Source organism: Lynx canadensis, chromosome E1, assembly GCF_007474595.2.
Source record: "Lynx canadensis isolate LIC74 chromosome E1, mLynCan4.pri.v2, whole genome shotgun sequence".
Taxonomy (NCBI): Eukaryota; Metazoa; Chordata; class Mammalia; order Carnivora; family Felidae; genus Lynx; species Lynx canadensis.
Window position 1 is genome coordinate 42,717,464 of NC_044316.2, and position 18,376 is coordinate 42,735,839.

The 18,376-nt window shown below is 43.3% G+C and overlaps 1 protein-coding gene across 1 annotated transcript in view; it reads right to left on the minus strand.

Annotated features, from left to right (window-relative positions):
* LOC115500704 (leucine-rich repeat-containing protein 37A3-like) overlaps positions 1–18,376 on the minus strand; it is a 58,346-nt gene that overhangs the window by 30,280 nt on the left and 9,690 nt on the right. Inside the window, 4 exon segments of the mRNA XM_036064342.1 lie at positions 4,735–4,806; positions 10,565–10,636; positions 13,142–16,895; positions 16,995–17,147. Coding sequence (XP_035920235.1) covers positions 4,735–4,806; positions 10,565–10,636; positions 13,142–16,895; positions 16,995–17,147 — 4,051 coding nt within the window.

Here is an 18,376-nt window from a genome sequence, read left to right on the forward strand (position 1 = left end):
TTTATTTTTTTTTAATTTTTTTTTTCAACGTTTATTTATTTTTTTTGGGACAGAGAGAGACAGAGCATGAATGGGGGAGGGGCAGAGAGAGAGGGAGACACAGAATCGGAAACAGGCTCCAGGCTCTGAGCCATCAGCCCAGAGCCTGACGCGGGGCTCGAACTCACGGACCGGGAGATCGTGACCTGGCTGAAGTCGGACGCTTAACCGACTGCGCCACCCAGGCGCCCCGATACTTGCCTTTTTAAAAAAATATTTGCATGAAAGATTTATACTTTCATGTTTATACATGTGGTGCATTAGATACAAATCAGTAAATGCTCAATAAATACTTGTGTTAAGTAAGTATTTTTTTCTAGAGAAGTAAGTTTATTTCTCTAGAAAAATGTTTCACAACTTTAGCACTGTTGAGATTTATGGTTGGATAATCTTTGTTATGGGGGGTGGGCGTGTGCTGCCCTGTGAACTGTAGGGTGTGACAGCAGCCCTGGCCTCCACCCACTAGAGGCCAGGAGCACATCTACAGTCTGACAATCAAAAATGTCTCTAGACACTACCAAGTGTCACCTGGATGCAAAATCACCCTGGCAGAGAACTGCTGCTCTAGAACGATTCACTCTGATCTCTATAATAACTCTCACACCAAACTTTGCCACAGACAAAAAAGATTTGCTACATAATTTTAGTAGCTTTCGACTAATAAAGTTTCATTCATTCAAAGTGAATAACAAAGAGGTTTACAATTAAGTTTAATAAAAATTCCAAATATAATGAAATTATATTTGTAACTTACATATACTGCAAAAAAGGTAGTGATTCAAATGTACGTCTTTCAATATATTGTATTTTATTGCAGGATAAATCTCTAGGAAAAGGAAAAGGAAAATATTACCTCAATTAGCTATAAGATATCTAATTAGTAGGATGATAGTATTGAATAAGTCGCTTTTGGCTAAACTCTGAGTATTAGGAATTGTTATTTGAACCTTCCAGAGCCCCTAACCCTGCCCTCACCTTTCTTAAGAGTCTCACCTTTGTGATCTTCATACATAAAACATACAACTATAGATCTTGATAGATCTTGGAAGTAATCTTTCCTGAGAGCAGAAGAATTGATTAAATGACTTTTTGTGGCCTCATCAATTTCTCAATTATGAGCTCAAAGTTGTGATCTCCACATATAATTTCTAATATTAAAAGGGATATTCTCACATTAGCACACCTTCCTGGTTTAGTTCTATTTCTCGACACCAAGTCAATACCAGAAGAGATAAAAGATACCTTTTCATTTAACTTGAAAAGAAGTTACTCCTCTAATCAATACCTAACTTTGAACGAACTCAGAATTAGATTATCATATTAATAGAAATTTATTTTTGGTTGTACATTGCCCAAACGGTCTATGAATTTATCAACTGCTTCAGTTGCAAGTGGGGCCAACAAAAAAACAACATGGTACTGGATTTTTATTTGGAAACACCCATTCTTGATTATAGTTTGACCCTCTTATTTCCATTGATTTCAGCTGAGTCCCTCACTTTCCACCTACATGGGTACCACCATCTTCTGACTGGCATTGTCATCTCTGGTCTCTCCCATTCTAATCTATACTGCACACAGTCACCAGATTAATTCTCCAGGAGTGGTTCTCAAATATCAGAGTCACTTGGGAACTTACTCAAGATGCAAATTCTCAGCTCTACTCCGGACTGAGTGAATCAGGAACTGTGGAGGTGGAACCTGTGTTCTGACAAGGCCTCCAAGTGACCCTGGTGCAGTCTAAAGTTTGTCCTAGAGCACAGCTGTGATAACACGGTAGCTTGGCATATTATCCAAGGCCTTCAAAATCCTAAATCTGGCTCTAGTTTCCTACTCTACAGATACCAAAGAAATTTCTCATGCATTTTGCCTTTCACTCACTCTATTTTGCAAGCATATTCTTCCCAAGATGTCTATCCGATGATACGTCATAGCCATTCAAGGTTCTGTTCAAACAGCATTTCTCTAGTAACTTCCCTGATCCAACTTGAAGTCTTCCCCCCTCTTCTATGTTCCAAAAACAACTTATACTTCTCATTGCCCAAATCCATTTCTTCCCCTCCCCCTCTCCTCCTCCTCCTTCTTCTCCTTCTTTGAATTTTTTAAAGTAGACTCCACGCCCAACCTGGGGCTTGAACTCACGACCCTGAGATCAAGAGTCGCATGCTCTACTGACTCAGCCGGTCAGGTGCCCCAATTTCTTCTTAATATAGTGATTCTGGCATTCCATTTCCTCTGGGCATAAACTCCATGAAAGTATGGACTAGTCTTGCTCATCTGCGTTGTCTACTGGGTTTAAAACTGATGCATGGACAAAGAACAAACTCAAATATTTATAAAATAAATTAACAGCTGGGTAGTGAGTACAAGGAGCAAAATGACTGAAAAGAAATGTGGTTTTATGACTCTGTGGCTCCCTCTTCTGCACTCTGTCAGTGCTTCATCATCCATTTAGTGCTTATGCGTTATGGTTTAAGCTTCTGTTTATTTTCCCTGTGAAATCATGAGTTCCTACAAGGGTGGGAAGCCTGTCTTAACCATCTGCGTGCCTATGGTACTGGGCATAGGGCCTGTCACATTCTTTTTTAGGTTTTGATTCACATTTTTTTTGAATGAATGAATGAATGAATGAATGAGAACACTTCACCTAACATGAAATAATTGGCTTACAAAGTACCTCACAGTAGAAATAATGAAAGGCCCAATCCATTGCGCAGTTTGTCTCTTTTGTTTTTCTCCAAACTGTGTTTGTAACGTTTGGAGCCCAGATGGCACAGGTAGCCAAGAAGACCAATACAAAGTGGTTGTCCCCTAAGACTTGGAAGGTTTGATAATTTGAAGGACTATTTTTAGTGTCATATGAGATTCCTTTTACTCACTACCCTTAAGCCTTCCACATTTGCAAGAAGAATCTATTTTCTAAAGCACATCATTAATAAGGATTAATGAGGGGCGCCTGGATGGCTTAGTCGATTGAGCATCTGACTTCGTTCGGTTCAGGTCATGATCTCACTGCTCATGAATTCGAGCCCCGCATCGGGCTCTGGGCCAACAGCTCAGAGACTGAAGCCCGCTTCGGATTCTGTGTCTCCCTCTCTCTCTGTGCCTACCCTGCTCATACTCTGTCTGTCTGTCTGTCTCTCTCTCTCTCTCTCTATCGCTCTCTCAAAAATAAATAAACATTAAAAAAAATTTTTAAAAAAGGATTAATGAAATACACAGCTTTGGATGGCATGGGCAAAGAATAAACACTGAACCTCCATAGCAAAGAACATTAGTATCTCTGTATGTCTAATGTACAGAGGTCTATGCAAACATTTCTTCCTTGACAATGAGGCTGGAGAGATGTTTATTCTGTAATTAGCAAAGTTAGAGGCATTTCTGATGTTTGTTTAGTGTAAACATTTCTAACTATACCACTTAACCATCATTATATTTTTAAAGATTTCATTTTTTTTTAAGTAATCTCTATACCTGACATGGGGCTCTAACCTACAACCTCGAGATCAAGAGTTGCAGACTCTAATGACTGAGACAGCCACGTGCCCTTTAGCCATCATTTTTTTAATGTTTATTTATTTTTGAGAGAGACAGAGACAGAGCATGAGTGGGGGAGGGGCAGAGAGAGAGGGAGACAGAATCTGAAACAGGCTCCGGGCTCTGAGCTGTCAGCACAGAGCCCGACACGGGGCTCGAACCCACAAACTGTGAGATCACGACCTGAGTCAAAGTCAGACGCCCAACCAACTGAGCCACCCAGGAGCCCCAACCCCTTAACCATCATTTTAAACATCTATTTTTATGGTGGCATAAGAATTTCCACACCGATCACAGGAATCTGCTCCTGAAGCCAAGAGCACACTGTATGTTAGCTAACTTAACAATAAATTACATAAAAAATAATAATAATAAAATAAACTAATAACATTTCCCACACTGAAATCCTTAATCTGTTCTCTTGATAATTTAATATGTACTTGGTAATACTGCTTACATAATTCACCTGCTTAGTTAAATATTTAATACTTAAATATTTAATTTAGATTAAATTACTTAAAAATTCTGGGTTAATGGCATTCAAATTAATGTAAGTGTTCTATATTTTCTTGTCTTGTAGGTGACAATTTGAGGTTAACTTCAATTCCTCTCATTTTACTAAGCCAACTTTTTCAAACCTTTTCTGTAAAGGCCAGACAGTAAATATTTTAGGCTTTGCAGGCCATATACGGTCTCTGTCACATATTCTCTGTTTCTTTCTCTTCTTTTCTCTTTTACAGCCCTTTAAGAACAAGAAAATCATTCTGAACTCATAGGTTGTATCAAGACAGACCATACACAGGATTTGATCCATGGGCCATAAATAATAAATATAAATAAAAGCAGGTGGTATATGAACACTTACATAACAAGGTTCATATGGGTGTCCATAATTGCTCAGACCTCATTACCCCTTTTCCTCTACAACTGAAGGGCTTTAATTTTAATAAAATTAAAAAGTTGAAAATGCATAGGAGGTATTTAATGCTAGAGATGGGCTGGGTCCCCACAGACTTACAGAGTTATAGAATTTAATAGAGAGAATTACAGAATTCTACTGTTAGAAGAAATTGTTGCAATTATCTAATTTGAACCCTGTATTTTTTAATAAATAATATAACTAAAAACTCATAATAAATGATGAACTGATTAACTTACAAATACTGGAGGGATAGCAGGCCTTCAAATGTGTCTTTACGTAATTCGGTCAGATAATTTTCACTGAGAATTCTGCAAAATGAAAAGGTCATTTCTGGGTCAAAATGCAAAATAACTACAACTATTTGCTACGCAGGACTGCTAGATGTGAGAGAAACCTGGGTAATGGTGCCACCAAATACATTAATTCTTATTTAATGTAGGGATGGCGATCTCTGCTGTTTGATTCAAATATTTTCTTCTCACATACTCCTTTGTCTCTCTCTCTCTCTCTCTCTCTCTCTCTCTCTCACATACACACACACACACACACACACACACACACACACCCCTATCCACTCTTCACACCAAAATGTACATTTAATGCCTACTCTCTGGATCACAAAATCTCTGTTAGAACCCAGCCCTGAGTGGCAAAAACATGGACAGAACTGCCACCTCCTCCTCTCTTTTCCCAAATTTTATTGTGGAAGCCCTATTTATAACCATATCAGTGCTACAAGTAAAGCCATCTAATTTTTTTCCCCAACTAAAAAATACCTGTGAGAACTAAAAATGTGCATAAAATGCACATAACATAAATGCTCAGTTTAATAAGTATAGAGTAAATACCCGTGTAACGCTATTTGTTCATTCTACTGTTGGTGGATACTCGATTTTTCTAATTTTTAGTGATTATAAACAGTGCTGCTTTGAACATTTTTCTGTTTATATCCTAGTACACATTTGCCTAAGTTTCTCCAGGATTTAACAGGGGTACAAAATTGCCTTCCTAAGAGGTTGTGCTATTTCAAGCTGGCAGATTGAAACATGCCAAGTCTCTACCAAACTGCAAACTCCACCAAAGTCCCTAAGAATGATTAGAAAAGATACAATTAGAAAATCCACAACCTTAGCTCAAAGCCAAGGGAGTAGCTCCACAAACACTCCCCACCAGAAATGCCTTGGAGCCACCTACAGGGTGATTAGCTGGGATACTGCAGTAGGACCAAGGACAGCACATCAACCCCACATCCTTCCTCCTTGGATCTGGCAGCAAAGGGTGTTTTCTTCCAGGCAGGAGCCATTGGTGTTAGAAGGGGGCAGGGTCCCAGAGCCCTGGAGGAAGGGTATACACTCTGACTAGCCATTAGAAGTCACCTCCCACCTCTTCTTTAACTCTCAGGGGGACCTGTCACCAATAACAAGCCCCGTGGTTCATTTCACCTCTTCCTTAGGACCAGAAACCAGAAGCAAGTCAAATCTCAACTACAAAGATAAATTGCACTCAGGAATGACCAAATGGAGTGAGAAAGCCAATTCTATTCAGGACAGAAAATAAAAAACAAATATAACAGCTTATAGTCAATGACACAGTTAACAGAGAAAACACAAAAGGATTTGAGAATACCAACATTAATGGGGCACCTGCGTGGCTCAGTCGGTTAAGCATCCGACTTTGGCTCAGGTTGCAGTCCATGGGTTCAAGCCCTGCACTGGGCTCTGTGCTGCAGCTCAGAGCCGGGAGCCTGCTTCACATTCTGTGTCTCCCTCTCTCTCTGCCCCTCTCCAACTTGCACTCTGTCTCTCACTCTGTCTCTCACTCTCTCTCTCTCTCTCTCTCTCTCTCAAAAATAAACAGTATAAAAAATTTAGAATAGCATCATTAATATACCCTCAGACAGAGGTAAACAGTACATCTAATAAAAAGAACCAACTCAAGATTATATGAATGAAAAGTATTATCATTAGTAAAAAACTCAGTCTATGAGCAGCAGAAATGGTCGTTGAATAAATTAGAAAACTTGAGGGGCGCCTGGGTGGCTCAGTCGGTTAAGTGGCCGACTTCAGCTCAGGTCACGATCTCGCGGCCCATGAGTTCGAGCCCCGCGTCGGGCTCTGGGCTGATGGCTCAGAGCCTGGAGCCTGCTTCCAATTCTGTGTCTCCCTCTCTCTCTGCCCCTCCCCCATTCATGCTCTGTCTCTCTCTGTCTCAAAAATAAAAATAAAACGTTAAAAAAAATTAAAAACAAAATAAATTAGAAAACTTGAGAGATCTGGCCACTGATTTCTTACCAATACTTGAAATCATATGTATTTATTATATTTACATATTTGTTTTTATGTTATATATTTGTAAACCCCTTGACAAGTGGGATATTTCGTCAGTTTTGTTCTTGAGCTTATATCCCTGGCATGTAAAACAGTTCCTGGGACATAGGAGATGCTCCCTAAATATTTGTTGAATGAATTCAGAAAGTGACAGGTATCAATTTGCAAATATACTACTTTTAATGAAAACAAATCATTCATTTATCATCATTTATGAGAATAAGTACAACTTCACAGGAAAACAAATGTCTTTCTCCACCTCCACCCCAATTTGTGACTCAATCTTTTGAGACAAGAACCTTTTGAGAATTTCATAAAAGCTATGGAATGGACCCTTTCCCTAGAAAACTGCACTTTCTTGAATACGTGCAAAGGTGTGCATGCGATTTCAATTTGCAGACCATCCCTTTAGGGCTCAGGTCCGTGAATAGAATGGACTGAATTTGTGGGTGCCAAACTTGGATGGAAAATAAAATCACATCTCTATTTTCACAAACCTCTAACTAGAATTAGCATTTCCTTCCATTATGAATGTAGGCAACAAACCACAGATTAGTATAGTTAATTTGGTCCCCAGCAGAAATCAGATATTTTCATATCACATATTTGGCGTGGATATCTCAAAATATCATTTATTCTCATCAGTACCTTGAAGTTATAATAGTTAGTAGGCCTACCATTATATTTTGTTATTTAATATTCTAACAGAAGCAGATTTATTGCTATATCACTAATCTTTTTAAAAAATTTTTGAAAACTCTATTTCCACATAATTTCCTTTTCCTATATATCTTAACTTATTATACATTTGAAAACATTATCCCAAGAACATAAGCTTCTGCAGATCATCAATAGATATATAGAAGGGTGCCTGGGTGGCTCAGTCTGTTAAGTGTCCAACTTCAGCTCAGGTCATGATCTCATGGTTCGTGGATTCGAGCCCCACATTGGGCTCTCTGCTGACAGGTCAGAGCCTGGAGCCTGCTTCCAATTCTGTGTCTCCCTCTCTTTCTGCCCCTCCCCTGTTCATGCTCTGTCTCTCAGCAATAAATAAATGTTAAAAAAAAATTTTAAAAAAATTGATATATAGAAAAAAAAGGTTAAAAATCCTGCCCCAGGGGACTATTGACCCATAGTTAAAAACTTCTGTCTTACAAGGCATAACCCTCAAGCTGAATTAGAAATCATCAAATCTTGGGGCACCTGGGTGGCTCAGTTGGTTAAGTGTCTGACTTTGGCTCAAGTCATGATTTCACAGTTTGTGGGGTCGAGCCCCACATCAGGCTCTGTGCTGACAGCTCGGAGCCTAGAGCCTGCTTTGGACTCTGTGTCTCCCTCTCTCTCTGCCCCTTCCCTGCTCTCTCTCTCTCTCTCTCAAAAATAAATAAACGTTTAAAAAATTTTTAAGAATCATCAAATCTTACCAGATTCATGTTCTAGTATATAAACTACCAAATACATGCTTTTCAAAAAATATTTTTTTAATTTCAGTTTATTTTTTTAATAGGTAATATATATTTGCATGGCTCAGAATTCCAAAGGTATATAATACACAATTCAAAGTTTTTCTCCTACCTCTGTCCCTCAGCCTACCCACTCTCTCCACTCTCTCTTGTTTCTTGTGCCAAATTACTTTCATGTTTCTTACAAGTTTGGGAAATAAGATCTCCAAGTTAGATACTATCATGAGAAAATATAAACTATATATAGTATTTAAGAAATTCATAAAATTCATAAGAAAACAACTACCTTGTTCTACCATTTGTCCCTTACCAGTAAGGTTATCAGACTAAGGGGCAGGGGGGAATCTACTTTAGGGGGATCATAATCCCTACATTTAGATTACTATGACTGTTATGTCTTTTATTATTAATTCAGAAGTCATTTATGACTTATCTACCCAAGTTGAACTAATGATACGACACACAATCTGTCATGAAAAATGCCAGTCAATTACTTTGAGTATAATATTGTTTCCAAAATTACTTGTGTCTACACTGACTTTTTCTACAAGTCAATTTAAAAAAAAAGATCACAAAAAAATTGGCAAAGGACAGAAAATTCAGACAAGAAACACAAATGCCCAGGAAACATACAGAGATATTTAAATGTATAAGCAATCAGAAAAATTCAAATTCAGAAGGGACCCATTTTATTCACCCACCAGATCAGCCAAGAAATGGAGAATATCCAAGAGTGGGAGGGTAGGAGGAAATGAATGCTGTCATGGTGTATGGATTGGTGTGTAAATTGGCACAACTTTTTTGAGGGCAATTAAAATTGTATATATCGACATCGTCTTCATCCCAGCAATTCCATTTCCAGGGATCTATTCTACAGAAATACCCACCCACGTACACAAAGATGCATGTAAGAGGTGGTCCATGCAGCAATGCATGTAATAAGAAAACTGGACACAGCCTAAATATCCATCAAGAGGGGAATTATTAAATCGTAATACACTCATACTATGGAATATTATGCAGCAGCTTGCATGGATGGGGTAACCCTCTATGTACTGGAAGAAAAAAAGTCTAAGACATGCCACGAAGCAAAAGAATCGAGTTGTAGGATGTTACAATTTATGTAAAAAAAAGATAAGAAAATCACACAACAAACCTATTTTGCTGTAAATATGTATGTAGGCAAATGCATGGAAAAAGGTCTGGAAGGATATATACTAAATCCAGAGTAGTGGCTATCCCAGCAGTGGGGGGATTAGAACATAAGGCAGGTGTTCACTATATCTGTTATTTCATCAAAAAAAAATTTTTTTTAATGTTTATTTGTTTTTGAGACAGAGAGAGAGAGGGAATGAATGAGCAGGAGAGGGGCAGAGAGAGAGGGAGACAGAATCCGAAGCAGGCTCCAGGCTCTCAGCTGTCAACACAGAGCCCAACGTGGGGCTTTTACTCACGAACCGTTGAGATTATGACCTGAGCCGAAGTTGGACACTTAACCGAATAAGCCCCCCAGGCCCCCCTGTTATTTCATTTTTATATATTGAGACTATAATCATGTATTCCTTATATAATGGAAAATAAGTTGAAATTGATTCTAATTTTAAAGGGAACCTGCCAGGGGCGCCTGGGTGGCGCAGTCGGTTAAGCGTCCGACTTCAGCCAGGTCACGATCTCGCGGTCCGTGAGTTCGAGCCCCGCGTCGGGCTCTGGGCTGATGGCTCGGAGCCTGGAGCCTGTTTCCGATTCTGTGTCTCCCTCTCTCTCTGCCCCTCCCCCGTTCATGCTCTGTCTCTCTCTGTCCCAAAAATAAATAAAAACGTTGAAAAAAAATTTAAAAAAAAAAAAAAATAAAGGGAACCTGCCAAATTTAATTTTTAAAATAAACACAGATGGGGCGCCTGGGTGGCTCAGTCGGTTAAGCGGCCGACTTCAGCTCAGGTCATGATCTCGCGGTCCGTGAGTTCGAGCCCTGCGTCGGGCTCTGTGCTGACAGCTCAGAGCCTGGAGCCTGTTTCAGATTCTGTGTCTCCCTCTCTCTGACCCTCCCCCGTTCATGCTCTGTCTCTCTCTGTTTCAAAAATAAATAAACGTTAAAAAAAAAATTAACACAGAATTGCAATCGGTAGAGGTTGAGTTGGGATATGGAAGGGGAAACACCTTTCCTCAGAGCTACTGACTTCAAAGTTCTGGACCAAGAAGGACCTTAGAATGCAGTTAGTTTTTTTTTGTTTTTTTGTGTTTTTTTTTGTATTCGTATTTGGAGAGAATATACTCACAGTTTCTCAGCCCAACGGTATCCCTTCCATACATTTTCATCAATGTAAGAAATAGAGTTTCCTTGGAAATTTCTGTGAAGAAACACAGTTCAGATCCTTGAATAGGTAGGAAAGGAATGAACGGAATAAATAAGAGAATCACTGGCAACCTTGTGGGGAATATTCCAATGCAGTAAATGCCAACTTTCTACTTTCCGCAGCTATCAGCATCCCAGGTGGTGCAATTAATAAAGAGCTAGCCTGGGGCCACTGGCACAAACAAGGCAGCTCCTTAGAACCTGAACTTCCTATTTGTTCCATTCCTTGGGTACATAAGGGTACATAACGCCTGTTAATTACTCTGGAGGTAAGTATTTTTTTCCCCCAAATCACTTATGTGTCTAAAATGGTTCCTTCCACAAATCAATGAGAAAATAAGAATTCAACGAAAAAAATGGTAAAAAATTTACCATTATCAGCAAACAAATGTAAAGAAGCCCTCTACTGAAACCTCTCTAGGTGTTAGAAGGATAAGGGAAGTTAGAAATTAGAATAACTAACATGGAAAGATTTCTTAGACATATTGCATAGGGTAAAGCAACAAATCACTGGGCAAGGAATTAAAAAGTATCCCCCCATTAGGAAATTAGGAAAAAATGCAAAGGAAAGAGATGGGAAGGAAGGACACACACCAAAAAGGTGACAGGAGTTATCTTATGAGTGGTAGGGAGGGTGGGGTGGGATTTTCACGTTTTATCCTCTATACCTGTGACATTAAAAACAAAAAGAAAGTATCCATGATAATTCATGTATCCATGAATTACACATGTTTAAAAGAAGCTATTAAATGCCTGAGGTTCAGTTTCAACCGCTAACTCTGCGTATGACTTTGAACCTTTACCTGCAGTTTTGTCCTCTTCCCTCAGCAACAGTTTACCTGGTCAGTTTATATACACATTTTTTTCAGGGGAGTCAGGAATAAATTCAAAACAGATACCCATCTGCCCATGTGCCTGGTGGACATTTCCAGTCAACCTGAAGCCTTCTGGTTGCTCTATGTTCCCTGGTAAAAGATGCCTCAACTTCCATCATTCTCCTTATCTGGGACAGAAGTTTCAGAGTAATATCTGAGTTTTCTCTTTCCCGTGCACACCCCACCCGCGACTGTCATCAGTTAGTCTATCTTGTCACTTCCTCCTTTGCAGTGCTCTCAAGGCTTTTCTTTCTACTCTTTTCAGCCACTCTGATTCGGCCCCTTGTTACTTTACTCCTAGGTTTTGTTAGAACATTCTATCTGGTCTCGCTGGATCAAGCTCTCCTCTCCAGATCGCCCTATATGGGGAACTGAAAATAATCCTCGTTTCAATGGTCTGTATCTCATGCTTGAAAACTTTCAGTGGCTCTCTAGAACTCAGAATGTAATGTTCAAACCTCTCTAGCTGATAGTCAAGGTTTCTCGTAATTGGATCTTTAACTGCTTAACCTAATTCTTTTTTTTTTTTTAAATGTTTATTTATTTTTGAGACAGAGAGAGACAGAGCATGAATGGGGGAGGGGCAGAGAGAGAGGGAGACACAGAATCGGAAGCAGGCTCCAGGCTCTGAGCCGTCAGCCCAGAGCCTGACGCGGGGCTCGAACTCACAAACTGTGAGATCGTGACCTGGGCTGAAGTCGGACGCTCAACCGACTGAGCCACCCAGGCGCCCCTAACCTAATTCTTAATTCCTGATCATTCCTGCAGCCATGCCTTTGCCTAGACTGATACCCATTTTTTCTCTATTTAACACATCAGAGCCACTCTTTAAGTCTCAGCTAAAGTGTTAGCTTATCCATGCAGCTCTCCCTGACCTCCATTCTCCACTGATTACAGAATCTGCTGAATTCCAACACCCATGGTACCTCTTTTAGTACTTAATTACATGCCACCTCCCTTTTTATGACCATTTCCTTTCTTCCCACCTGTCATTTCATGTTCTGAAGACGATTTCATCCTAGTGTGGCGCCCATCGTACTTACTCTTGGGTTGGGCCCAAACTGAGTACTGTATGTGGAAGGCTGGGGGTCAAAGATGAGGTCTGGGGAATCAAAATAATAGCAGCTAACACTCATATTTTGCCAGGCACTGATCCAAGTGCTTCATATGTATTACCTCATCTGGATCTCACAATAATCCCATGAGATGGTAACTATCATAATTTCCATTTCACAGAAAAGGAAACTGAGTCACAAAGCTAATAGATGACAGACCTCGGCCCAAACGCAGGCAATCTAGTTCCAGGATCTCTACTCTTCACTACTCTGTTGTATCCTATTATAGAGGATGGAGCAAAAATGGGAGAGTAGAGGTTAAGGAATGAAATAATGGGGCTAAAAATTGGATAAGGAAAAAGAATAAGGACAATTACAAGTAAAAGATGGGAGAAGGGCGAACAGTAGTAAAAAGGAAAATGAAGATAAGGGATAGTTGACAAAGAAAAGGTAAAAACAGAAAGTCAGTCAACGTGGTTGGGGAGATGAGGAAGGCCCAGGACGACATTGAGGAAGAGACTGCCATGTCAAGCAGGAGACAGAGAACAAACAAGTAAAGGCGATTCTTACAAGATGGTGAAGGTGCCGTTGTAGGTGTCGGGCTCCGGCACGGGCACTCTGCGGAGCCTCTGCTGTAGGCTGAGACCAACACACGACAGTGTCTCATCTTTGCAGGTACAACGCTCACATAGTTTGAGGTGTGTGGTGGCATTCTGTTCTGGTTGCCAAGTTAAAGTTGTGTATGCCTTTTCTGAGGTATAGTTTACAAAATGCACCACAGAATGTTGAGTTGTTGGAGGAAAACCTGTCTCAAATGACGCTGGTTGCTGACTTACAGGAATTTCTAGGTCCATAGGTGGAACCGTGACTTCAGTCAGGTTTCGATGTTGACTCTGAACCTGTTCTGGATGTGCAAGTGTCACCTCAAGGTCCTTTGGGGGAGGAGTTGTAGTCTTCTTCAGGGTTGTCGAATGTTCAGCCTCCGTAATAGGTTCTGGAGTTATAGTAAGCTCCACATGACGAAATGGGATGATGGGTGATGCTGGATGCTGACCTTGATCCTTACTTGGAGTTGGAACTGTCACTTCCTGCTGGAATGGATATTGAACTACAACCTCCTTAGGTGGCTCTGGAGGCTGAGTTGGGGTGTCTCGCGTGGTTGGAGAAGGTTCAGTCTCCACACTGGATCCTGCAGTTACAGTAAGTTCCAGGTCCAGAGGTGGAACTGTGACTTCAGTCAGGTTTGGATGCTGACTCTGAACCTGCTCTGGATGTGCAAGTGTCACCTCAAGGTCCTTTGGAGGAGGAGCTGTAGTCTCCTTCATGGGTGTAGAATGTTCAGCCTCTGTAGTAGGTTCTGGAGTTATGGTAAGCCCCAAGTCCACATGATGAGCTGTGACACTGGGCAATGTTGGTTGCTGAACTTGATCCTTACTTGGAGTAGGAACTGTCACTTCCTGTTGGGATGGATACTGAACAACCTCCTTAGGTGGCTCTGGAGGCTGGGTTGGGGTCTCTTGCATGGTTAGAGAAGGTTCAGTCTCTGTAGTGGATTCTGGAGTTATGGGAAGCCCTGGGTCCAAAGGTTTAACTGTGACTTTAGTTACGGTTGGATGCTGAATGTGCTCTGAATGTGGAAATGTCACCTCAAGGTCCTCTGGAGGAGCGGTAGTCTGCTGCAGGGCTGAGGGATGTTTAACATCCGTAGGGGGTTCTGTAGTTACAGTAAGCACCAAGTCCAAAGGCTGAACTGTTACATTCGGCAACCACAGACGCTGAGCTTGATCCTGATCTGGTGTTGGAACTGCTGCCTCTTGATATACTGGAGGTTGAGCTACAAGTTCCGTAGGTGGCTCTGGAGGCTGATCTGGGGTCTGTTGAGTTTTGGCCTTATTCAAGGTTGAATGCTGAACCTGAACCTGCTCTAGATGTGCAAATGTTACCTCAAGGTCCTTTGGAGGAGCTGTAGTTTTCTTCAGGGCTGTAGAAGCTTTAACCTCCATAGTGGGTTCTGGAGTTACGGTAAGCTCTAGGTCCAAAGGCTGAACTGTTACATTAGGTGACAATGGATGACGAGCTTGATCCAGACCTGGAGTTGGAACTGTCACCTCCCGAAACAGTGGAGGCTGAACCACAACCTCCTTAGGTGGCTCTGAAGGGTGACCTGGGATCTCTTGCGTGGTTGAAGTTTCAACCTCTGTAGTGGGTTCTGGAGTTATGGTCAGTTCCAGGTCTAAAGGCTGAACTCTGACTTCAGTCAGATTTGGATGCTCAGCCTGGACCTGCTCTGGATGTGGAGGGGTCACCTCAGTGTCCTCTGGAGGAGCTATAGTCTGCTGCATGATTGTAGAATGCTCAGCCTCCACAGTAGGTTCTGGAGTTACAGTAAGCTCCAGGTCAGCAGGCTGAACAGTAACATTGGGCAAGTTTGGATGCTGAGCTTGCTCTTGTCCTAGAGGTGGAACTGTCACCTCATTATGGACTGGAGGTTGTGCTACAACCTCCTCAGGTGGCTCTGGAGGCTGAACTGGGGCCTCCTGCTGGGCTGGAGGAGTTTCTGCCTCCTTAGAGGGCTCCGGAGGTTGAGTTGGAGACTGCTGCAGAATTGGAGATGGTTCTACCTTCTCAGGGGCCTCTGAAGGCTGAGCTTGTACCTCCTGTTGTGTTAGAGAAGGTTCTATCTCCTTAAGTGGCTCGAGAGGTAGAGATAGGGTTTCCTGCTGGACTGGAGACGGTGCCACCTTCTCAGGAGGCTCTGAAGGCTGAGCTGGGGCCTCCTGTTGGCCTGAAGCAGGTTCCACATCCTTAGGAGGGTCTGGAGTCTGAGCTAGGACCTCTTGTCGGCCTGGAGAAGACTCATCTTCAGGGGACTCTGGAGACTGGGAAAGACGCTTGGACTGAGCTGGAGAAAATTCAACTTGCTCAGGGGGAGATTGAGCAGGGACATCCTGCTGCACTGCAAGATGTTTAACCTCCTTAGTTGCCTGGGGACTTATGAAAACCCTCAGATCCACAGGTTTAACTGTGATATCAGGCGACACTGGATGCTGAGCTTCACCTGGACCTGGAGGTGAGAATGTCACCTCATGCTGTACTGGAGACTGAGCTACAACATCTGCAGAGGACCCTGGAGGCTGAGCTGGATGCTCATACTGAACTGGAAAAGACTCGACCCCCTCATTGGGCTTTGGTTGCTGAGCTGGGACCTCTTGCTGGATTGGAGGAGGTTCTCTACTTGCAACAGGCACGTGAGGCAGAGCTGAGCTCTCCTGCTGGCTTGGAGAAAGTTCAATTTCCTCAGGAAAATCTTCGGGTGGAGTTGAGACTTCGTGCTGGACTGGAGAAGATTCAACATTTTCAGGGGGCGCTGGATGCTGCTGTGGGACCTCCTGCTGGGTTGGAGAAGGTTCCAACTGCTCAGGGGACACTCCAGACTGAGCTGAGGCCTCTTCTCGGAGTGGAGAAGCTTCAACCTCATTAGTGGATTCTGAGGTCGTGGTAACTGAAGGATCCACAGGTTTAACAGTGACATTAGGCAACGGCAGGAGCTGAGCTTGATTCTGACCTTGAGGAAAAACTGTTACCACCTGATGTTCTGGAGAGTGAGCTGGGGCCTCCTGTTGGGTTGGAGAAGGTTCACCAGAAGGCTCTGGATGTTGAGCTGTGGCTTCCTGTTGAGTGGCAGAACGGTTAATTTCCTCAGAGGTCTGTGGATGCTGACTTGGGGCCTCCTGATAGGTTGCAGGTTTAACTTCCCCAAGGGGATTTGGATGCTGAGTTGTGGCCTCTGACTGGGCTGGAGAAGGTTCAGTCCCCTCAAGGGGCTCTGGATACTGAGTTGGGGTCTCTGGTTGGGTTGGAAAAGGCTCACCCTCCTCTGATGCCTGAGGATACTGAGCTGGAGCCTCCTGCTGGGTTGAAGGAGGTTTAACCTCCTCAGGGGTCTGTGGATGCTGAGCTCGGGACTCCTCCTGGGTTGTAGGTGGTTCACTCCCCTCGGAGGCCTGTGGGTGCTGACCCTGGCCCTCCTCCTGGAGAGGGGAAGGTTCACCCTCTTCCTGGGCCTCTGGAAGCTGAGCTGGGGGTTCCTGTTTGCTTAGAGAAGGCTTAGCTTCCTCAGGAGGCACTGAAGGCTGAGCTGGGGTCTCCTGCTGCCTTAGAGAAGGATCAATCACCCCAGGAGGCTCGGAAGGCTGACCTGGGGTCTCCTGCTCACTTGAAGGCTCCACCTCCTCTGGAGGCTTACCCGAGGTCTCTTGCTGGGTTAGAGAAAGTTCTGCTTCCTCAGTATGTTCAAGAAGCTGAGGTGGGGCCTCTTGCTGGGCTACAGAAGATTCAACACCTTTATCAGGCCCTGGAGTTGTGGTAAGTTCCACATCTGAAGGCTTACCTGTAACCCTGGGAAACATTAAATAATCCCAACCTGGCATTGGAACCACCTCTGGGAGCCTTTGATGCTGGGTTAGCTGGTCATTCAGATCCTCATCTGGCCCTGGGGGTAGTTCTCCAACGGAATCCGTGTCCAGGAATGGAACCAAAGTCTCCGTCAACTCCTTAGGCGGGGCCGACATCTGGGCCGGAGCAGAGGACCCCAGGTAATTCAAGCCCACCGGCTCAGCTGGGGGTGGAAGTGCCTGGGGCGATTCGGGTGGGGGATCAGACGAGCGCGAAGACCAGGGCTCAGCCGGCTCCATGGGGTCGGCGGCCAGCTGGGCAGGGTCCAGGGCCCACTCCGGAGGCTGAGCTGCCTGGACCAGCAGCCACAACGGTTGCCACATAAGGACAAGCAGTGGGGCCAACAGGCGCGGCCGGGACATGACCTGCGGAGGCTCCGGGGCGCAGCGACCCAGGCGAGTGGGGTACTGGCGCTGGGCCCTGAGCGGGAGCCAAACCATTATGGCAGCCCCGTGATGCGCGCGCGCACTGTTAGCAACTGCGCGCCCCTCCCCCGCCTACGTCCCACCCTTTATTTACGCCACCTTTATTAGCTCCCCCGAGATGGGCTCCGCACCACCAGAGCGGGCCCTTTTCCCAGAATCACTTGGGGCCCAGGCCTCCCTCCACCCTGCAAAGGCCACCACTCCCCCCGTCCCTTTTGAGGAATGGGGCGCCTGGGTGGCTCAGTTGGTTGAGCCTCTGACTTTGGCTCAGGTCACGGTCTCACCGTTCATGGCTTCGGGCGCCGCATTGGGCTCTGTGCTGACAGCTCAGAGCCTGGAGCCTGCTTCAGATCCTATGTCTCCCTCTCTGCCCCTCCCCTGCTTGTACTCTCTCTCTTGTTCTCTCTTCAAAATAAACATTAAAAAAGATGTTTTTTGAGGAATAAATGCTTATTGTTGTTTTCAAAAAAATTTTCTTAATGTTTATTTTGGAGAGAGCAAGAGACAGAGACATAGAGTGCGAGTGGAGGAGTGGCAGAGAGGGTCATAATCTCGTGGTTCATGGGTTCGAGCCCCGCATCGGGCTCTGTGCTGACAGCTCCGAGCCTGGAGCCTGCTTCAGATTCTGCGTCTCCCTCTCTCTCTGCCCCTCCCCAGCTCACGCCGTTTCTCACTCTCAAAAATAAATAAACATTAAAAAAAAAATCTAAAAAAAAAAAATTCACAAGTCTAGCCCCAAAATAAGCTCTCAATGACATGAAACACATTTTTGCTCCTTTTTTTTTTTTTTAACATTCTGTATGTGGCACATTAGTATTTTCTTTTAGAAATTATTTTGGCAACTTAATCCCTAATTCAGGACATCCATGTGAGTGATTTACAGAAAAGTTCTTCAGCAAGATATTCATGCAAGATATATATGAGA